Raw genomic sequence first — 8,031 nt, forward strand, 5'->3', positions numbered from 1 at the left:
GTTGCCCAAGATCCCGAGAGGAGAATGGAGGAGAAGGGATTGTGGCATGGCCATCCCCCTGGGGGGTGATTTCTCGCTTCCTGTCTCTGTCTCACTGGCACTGGCAAGCGCACGCGCCCTATAGCAAAAACCTCTCCAAAAAAAAAAAAAAAAAGAGGAAGAAAAAATAGAAAAGGGTAAATGCACTGTGGTGGAGGCTTCAGTGTCTACTGTGACACCCTGGATCTCACTGAGTCACTTCCATCTGTGTATCTGGTCAGGGATGAAGAGTCAGAGTGTGCACACATGGAGGTGGAGGTGGAGGCATGGAGTGCAGCTCACACCTTCAGGTGTGTATCACGGAACAGCTGGGACCGTGGCTCCTCTTTCCTGGTATTCACCTTCAGCCTGGATCTGGCCTGTGGTTCTCTGAGAACTGAGAGCTCCTAGGATTTGAGGCACATTACTATTATTCTTTTCAAAAAATGCAGGAAGTCAGCAGACCTTCTGGGACACGTGGTGTTCACACTGAGAATTTAGGAGGAAGACAAGAGCTCTCAGGTGTACAGTGGCGGCCGCAGGCCTGGATCCCCAGTGTGGGGACAACTGACTCCAGGTGGCTTCCCTGATTCTGTCTCTCCATGAAGATCTGTAGGCTCAGGTCAGCTTGGAAGGAGGGAGGAGTCCACCCAGGGCTGAAAGAGGTGCTGACATCAAGAAGGGTACAATGGAAGGACTCTGGCTTCCCTCCAGGGAACTCTGGAGCTGGGGGACTTCTAGGTGTCCCTAAGTTGAAGCAGGGCCTGGAATATGGACCTCAGGCTGTCATCAAACCAGACCTCTCTGGGTAGAGGCATGAACTGGAGGAAGGGGCCCAGCTCTGAGGGGCTGACAGCTCCCAGCAGAGGAGGTGGGTCAGCCCTGAAGTGGGGCCGGGCAGATCCCACAGGGCCCACGGCACAGGCTTGCTCTGTGAGAATCCCATCATGCCAAGGTGCTGCTGTGTCAGGACTTCAGCCAGCTGGACAGGGCTAGGTGTTAGTCCTGGATATTTGGACCAAAGAAAGGCCCACTGACCCCCACAGAAACGCCAGATCAACAAGTGAAGGACAGATGTGTCCTTATGTCTGTCCTCACACTCAAATAACAGACCCTAATCCCAGGGCAGTCTGGTCCTGCAGCCCTGAGTGCACTCCCCACACTCCCTCGGCAGATCCCACCTGGAGGGCTAGGAGGAGAGGACAGCATGGGGGGCTCAGCTCCAGGTGACATGGGCCAGCCCTGCTGTGTCCCCAGTCTTACAGGGACTACAGAGAGTTGGACCCAGACAGGGAAGGGGGTTTGTGTCTCATTTCCCCATCTGCCTGTGTCACTGTGCAAGGTTACCACTGCCCCATGACTGACAGTAATAGTCAGCCTCGTCCTCAGCCTGGGCCCCAGTGATGGTCAGGGTTGTCATTCCACCTGAGCGGGAGCCGGAGAATCGGTCAGGGACCCCAGAGGCCCGGTTGCTATCACGATAGATGAGCAGTGCAGGGCGCTGGGCTGGCTTCTGCTGGTACCAGTGAGCCTTAAAGAAAACGCTTCCTAAGTTTCCCACCTGGCAGGTGACCCTGGCTGTCTGTCCCAGGGCCACAGACACTGTAGATGGCTGAGTCAGCACAGAGGAGGTCACAGAGCCTGCAAGAGAGGACAGGAGAGGTGAGTCTGAGGCTGAGGGTCTCCTTCCCAGAGGGCCCCACACCCTGCGGCACCCCCTGTGCTGAGCTGAAGGTCAGGCCAGGTTGGTCCCTGGTTGTGTGGCGCTGAGCCCTGGGGGCAGCACCTGTGCAGAGAGTGAGGATGGGGAGCAGGAGAGGGGTCCAGGCCATGGTGGAGACACCCCAGAGCTCTGCCTCTGAGCCCACAGCTGGGAGGGCCTCCAGGTCTCTCTTATCCTGAGGGAGAGGGGCTCCTCATGCAAATGTCCTCCTTCCTTCTGTGGCTGTGGGTGGCTCCCTGCTTGGCAGAGAAGGGCTGGGCTTCCTGGAGGGCGTCCCATGGTCCTGTCCCCAAGATCTCAGAGTCTCTGGTGTGGAGTGAGGAAGTGCTGCCCCAGCACACACACACACACGCAAACACACAACTCACAAACACAACACACACGCATGACACACACACACTCACATACCTCAGACTGGGGCCTGGGCCCCTCTCTGGGCTGGGCAAGACCCCTTCATTCCACTCTGTAGTGCTGATTCTATCCCTGGGGTGCACAGGGCCAACTTGGCCTGGTGCTGATGTGGTCAGAGGTCATGCTGGGGTCAGGGAGGTCAAAATATCATAATTAGGCAAAGGGTAAAGAACCATGTACCTCTTTGAGAATACTCGTTACGTATTAGAAAAATAAAAAAAGGGGCAACCAAATTTTTGGGGATCTGTTATATATTCACATTTGTGACTCCTAAGCCAGGAATGCACTGTGGATAATTGCTAAGATGAACTTCATAAAAATGAAAAGCTTTCTGAATACATTTTAAGGGCCTGCTGGTGACATGGTGGCTAAGACAGCTGGATCCCACAGGCCTGACTGAGCAGAACTGGCAGCTTCAAAAATATGCGGGTCTCACGGTCGTGCACACCTAAATCCTGACAGGAAGGATCGAGGGAGAAGGAACCGCAGTGCAACATTCTCCGCGGGAGGTGTGTTCTTCATTTCTCTGTTTCTCTTTGTCTCTCTTTGCAGAATGCTTGCACCCACTGAAAAAATTATTTTTGTCCTGCTTTTAAGACTTTTGCCATAAGAGAAAGGCAGAGAGAGGGAAGAGAGAAATCATCCCTAGGGGGACATTCCCCCACCAGAGAAAGGCAGAGAGAGAGGGAAGAGAGAAATCATCCCTAGGGGAAATGGCCATGCCACAATCCCTTCTCCTGCATTCTCCTCTCTGGATCCGGGCACACCTACACAGCATTTCTCAAGCCACCATGTCAGGAATTCAAACCACAGAGTTGGCCATTGGACTCCAGCGCCTCATGATATTTTGACCTCCCCAACCCCACTATGACCTCTGACCACATCAGCACCAGCCCAAGCTTGGCCCAGTGCACCACAGGGATAGGATCAGCACTAGAGAATGGAATGAAGGGGTCCAGGTCCCAGTCTGAGGTGTGTGTGTGTGTGTGTGTCTGTGTGTGTGCTGAGGTAGCACATCCTCCCTCCACACCAGAGAGTCTGAGTTCCTGGGCACAGGCCTTGGGGACAGGCCCATGGACACCCTCCTGGAAACCCAGCCCTTCTCTGCTACCTCACACTGCTGACCCTAAAATGATTTGGTTTTTAAAATTGTATTCTTCAGGGTACGCTATGTGGTTTCATGTGCTCTTACACAGTGAAATAGCTGCCACCGTCAGTCGAATTATCATTGACAAATTAAGGTTAGCTTCGTTTTGTTTTGTGCCATGAGCACCCACACTCTACTCCCAACAGACTTCCAGCACAGGGTAGGAGAGGTCAGAGGAAGGGCAGGTGGTGTCAGGGCAGAGTGGATTCACCCAACAGGAGGGTCTCAGGGGAAGCCTCAGTCACACCCTCCGCACTGGAGCTCTGCCAGGGCACTTGGGGTTATCAGGGTCCCCACACCAAGGCCCACAGTGCCCCCTGGTGCCTGCAGGACAAATGTCACCGACCTCCATCTATTTCAGACAGAATGCCCACTTAGGGCCCTGAAACAATCCAGATGTTTCCTGAGTGCTTTGCAGGCACCACCTCAGCCAGATGTTCCCAATAACCCCCAGCAGCCCTGAGCTTAAAGCAGGAAATCTCATCCCATCTATGCCAAGGGGCCATCATGGGAGGTGACATGATTTCCCCAAAGACCCAGACAATAGTGGAAAGAGTCCAGGGCTAGGAGACTCAGCTCACAGCTGGCCTCAGACTCCCTACCTTGCCTCCTGCCTCCTTCTACTCCCTCTCTGATGCTCCTGGGCCCTCTTGTCACACCCTCTCTGCTGTGTCCAGGTGCTCTGTCCTTTGAGCTCTGTGGACAGAGTGAGGACGCTGGCTCTGCTCCCTTCAGGGTAGAAACCAAAGGACAGTGGGTGAGTGCTGACCCCAGGGATATCAGAGACCTAAACAGGCTCGACCTTACAGGTGGGGTCCTTGAATGTTGAGGTCAGGATTCCATTTTTTTGAAATCAAAGAAGTTTTTATACAGTGAAAGAAAATAATGGTGAAGGAGATATAATAATTAGACCTTTGGTTTATTGGCTACAAGTCCATGAATGATGATAACAAAGACACTTCTAACTCAGACACACCATTGCCAAGTGTAGCAAATAATCCCAGTTCTGTATTACTCTTTACTATTAGTAACAGGAAACTTATTGGTACAGGGGAGAACAACTGAAAAATAAGTATGTGTTGGGGACCAGCAGTTAGCGTAATGGCTATGTCACTGGACTCCCACGTAATCGACCACGGTTCAAGTCCTGGACCCGGTGGCTTAAACTCACGCGGGGTGTGTGTGCGTGTGTGCCCAAGATCCCGAGAGGAGAATGGAGGAGAAGGGATTGCGGCATGGCCAACCCCCCTAGGGGATGATTTCTCGCTTTCTGTCTCTCTGTCTCTCTCTGTCTGTCTGGTGAGCGCCCTATAGCAAAACCTCTCCAAAAAAAATTTAAAAAGAAAAAGAAAAAGAAGTATATGTACATATTTAACAATTAAACATAAATATATATTTGAGTATATATGCTATACATGCATGTATAGAAAGTTGTACACACACCCCAAACACACACACACACACATTTGTTAAAACTGTCCTCCCAGTGCTGTTACCAGAATCTCCTAAATTGCCTGTACAGTGTCTTAATCTCCATTCATCTCACGGTACTTTCCAATTTCCCTTTAATTTAATGATTCGTGTCTATGTAGGAGTGTGTTTCTGACTTGGCAAACGTTTGTGAGTTTTAGGAGGGGGTTTCTGTTACTGATTCCTAAGTCCATTGTATTATGATTATTAGATAATGTACTTCATGTTATTTTCATCATTAATAATATATTGATTCTTTGTAGTACTTAGAAGATTCATCTTGGAGAATGTTCCCTGGTGTACCCTGGAGAAAGGGGGCAGGGCCTTCCTGTGTCTGCAGACCCACCTCCTGCTCTCGGCCATGGCCGGAGGGCAGGGAGCTCTCTTGCATCAGTGTGTTCACGGCCTACAGCTCCACAGCGACTCCCATCTGGAGGGAGCATTCGTGCTCTCTCAGGCCGTCCTCAGGTGAGCCTCCCCTGGGCTGAGAGTGTGAGCCAAGCCCCTCAGAGTGTGGTCCCTGGGGCCCTGCACTGTCAGCTCCTGGACCGATGAGATCTGCAGATACCAGGTCAGACCCTTCTCTGAGCGTCCCAGGGTCTGGGCTCCCTGAGGTGCAGATGCTCTGGGCTCAGTCCCAGGGAGGTGTCACTTCCTCTGAGCTGACAGCCAGCCCTTGTCTCCCCAAGTCCTTCTCAGGCCACCTGGGTCTTGGTGCTTCCCTGCTCTACCGTGACCATCTGTCCCAGGGTCTCCAAAAGAGAGGGAGGTGGGCTGAGCTGGTGAAAGGACATGGCATTCAAGAGAGGACAGGAGAGGTTAATCAGAGTCTGAGGGAATTGTACACACCAATTCTTACTCGCTGTTTCTGCCAGGGTTAAGCTCAGGGTCCAGGTCAGGCCCTGCTCAGGGTCCTCAGAGGGCCACACCCACAGGTTGGGTCTGAGGACAGTTCATGTCCACAGTGAGGAGGGGGAGCAGGAGAGGGTCCGGTCCAAGTGGAGATGCCCAAAGCTCTCCCCTGGACCCCAAAGTGGGTCTCCCCTGGCCTCTTTCACCTCCTAGGACGGACCAGGCTCTGTGTGGGTCAGGTTTACTGCAGCACATTGGTCTCTAGATAGTTCCTGGTACCTCAGGAGGGTCTGGTCTGGATGGAAATTACCAGGGAAAGGACAAGTCTCATGGCCCCATTTCAAGTCCAAAGGGCCCCCCTAAATCCAGGCTGAGGTCTATGCACTTCTCTCTTTAGCTTCATGGCAGAATTTTTAACATTTATCTTTAATCGTATTTATTATTATTATAATTCAATTTTGACCAAAGAGAGACAGACATAAAGGGACAGTGAGAAAGCAAGCCCGCAGGTCTGGGACTTGAACTGTGGTCAGTGATGTGGGAGTCCAGCACCTCAACCACCATGCCTCCGGTCAGCCAACCATGGCCAATCCTTAAGGAGCTAAGGCCAGGGCCCATTTCTTGGAGATGCTGACAGTCAAGGTCTCCCAAGTGTGACCCAATGTCACTCAGCTCATTCCTGGAAAGACCTGCCAGAAAACATTCATGTGAGGATCCCCACTCCCATGACTCTCCTGTGACACCCCCCTCCTTACCCCGCACCCCACAGACTTCACGAAGGGTCTTTCTCAGTGGTGTCTCCATAGAGCTGAGACATGGTCTGGGTCATTCCAGGTCTTCTCTGGTCTTCAGGGCCTAAAGGGAAAGTCACAGATCAGTCACTGGAAATGACCAGCCCAGTGACCAAGGAGTAAGCTGAGGCTACAGAGGTTCAGGAAGGAGCTGCCATGTCTTAGGGAGGCAGGGGAGGGAGAAGCAGAGACTCCCCCATGTGGAAGGGTCTCTCCTGTCATGTGACTAGAGAGGGAAGGTGGGTGGGTCAGTGTGAGGCAGGCTGGTGGCAGGTTTGTGTCTCACTTCCCTGTCTGCCTGTGTCACTGTGACAATACCGTTACTGCTGTCCCACACCTGACAGTAATAGTCGGCCTCGTCCTCAGATTGGGCCCCGTTGATGGTCAGGGCGGCCGTGTTCCCTGAGTTGGAGCCTGAGAATCGGTCAGGGACCCCTGAGGGCCGCTCGTTATTATTACGGATGACTGGCTTGGGGGTTAGGCCTGGCGTCTGCTGGTACCAGTGCACAACATTCCTTTCAATGTCGTCTCCCCCACAAGTGATCCTCCTGGCCGTCAGTCCCAGGGCCACAGACACTGAGGACGGCTGAGTCACATCATAGGAGGCCACAAAGTCTGTAAATTGAGAAAAATGAAGAGAATTTTAAGATGAAAAACCTTTCCCTCGAGACCCTCCTGCCTGGCCTGGACTAGCTCAAAGCATTCTCTGGACCCACAGGGCACCCCTTCCTGCAGTCTCAGCCCAGGAGTCCCATGGACTTCACTGTTGGCTTTAGAAAATAGGAGACCCTGACCCTTTCTCCTGACAGCAAAGTCTGTAAATTGAGAAAAATGAAGAGAATTTTAAGATGAAAAACCTTTCCCTCGAGACCCTCCTGCCTGGCCTGGACTAGCTCAAAGCATTCTCTGGACCCACAGGGCACCCCTTCCTGCAGTCTCAGCCCAGGAGTCCCATGGACTTCACTGTTGGCTTTAGAAAATAGGAGACCCTGACCCTTTCTCCTGACAGCTCCGGCTTCTCAGGCTCAGACCATTCAATGAGCTCAGGGTGGGGTGGGGGGGTCTCAGCCCAGGTTCAGGAGCCCCCTCCCTAACAAGGAGAGCCCTCTGAGCTCAAGGTCAGCCCAACCTGGGCCCAAAGCCCTAGGGCTGGGCCGTGCTGAGCCTGGGCAGCACCTGTGCAGTGAGCGAGGAGGCCCAGGAGGAGAGGGGTCCAGGCCATGGTGTCCCCGAGGCTGCTTCCTAGGCCCAGGCTGGGCTGGTTACTCCCAGGCCGGACCCCTGGCTGGAGAGAGCTGCCCCTTATGCAAATCAGCCAGAACTCAGGTGCTGCTTGAGGGACTCTGTGGTCTCCAGAGAAGGGGCAGCCCAGGGACTCAGGAGGTAGGACTGCACACCCACCTCAGCCCACAGGGTTCTGCCTCTCTGTGCCACGTCTGGGCCTACCTATCCCAGCCTATGCTCAGTCCTCACTCCTGGGTGGCCGAGCACAGAGGGGATTCTCTCTGCATTTTCCAGGCAGCCTGAGCTCTGCCCAAATGTTGACCCTGGGTCTCCTTCTGGACGTGGGCACAGACACACTGGACAGTGGTGACTGTGGGACTCGATCGGGGGGAGGT

The 8,031-nt window shown here is 53.3% G+C and overlaps 2 gene segments (V, D, J or C); both read right to left on the reverse strand.

The window, feature by feature from the left end:
• LOC102475896 (immunoglobulin lambda variable 3-19-like) overlaps positions 1–1,889 on the reverse strand; it is a gene marked incomplete at its 3' end in the record, with an annotated part of 14,366 nt that extends 12,477 nt beyond the window's left edge. The window contains 1 exon segment of the V gene segment in view: positions 1,805–1,889. Coding sequence covers positions 1,805–1,850 — 46 coding nt within the window.
• A 4,557-nt stretch (positions 1,890–6,446) lies between these two features.
• On the reverse strand, positions 6,447–7,651 carry LOC102476313 (immunoglobulin lambda variable 3-9-like). The segment is given in 3 exon segments: positions 6,447–6,476; positions 6,699–7,027; positions 7,589–7,651. Coding segments are annotated over 3 exon segments (405 nt in total).
• Positions 7,652–8,031: the final 380 nt, after the last annotated feature.

This window comes from Tupaia chinensis, unplaced genomic scaffold (assembly GCF_000334495.1).
Source record: "Tupaia chinensis unplaced genomic scaffold, TupChi_1.0 Scaffold143725_1, whole genome shotgun sequence".
Taxonomy (NCBI): Eukaryota; Metazoa; Chordata; class Mammalia; order Scandentia; family Tupaiidae; genus Tupaia; species Tupaia belangeri.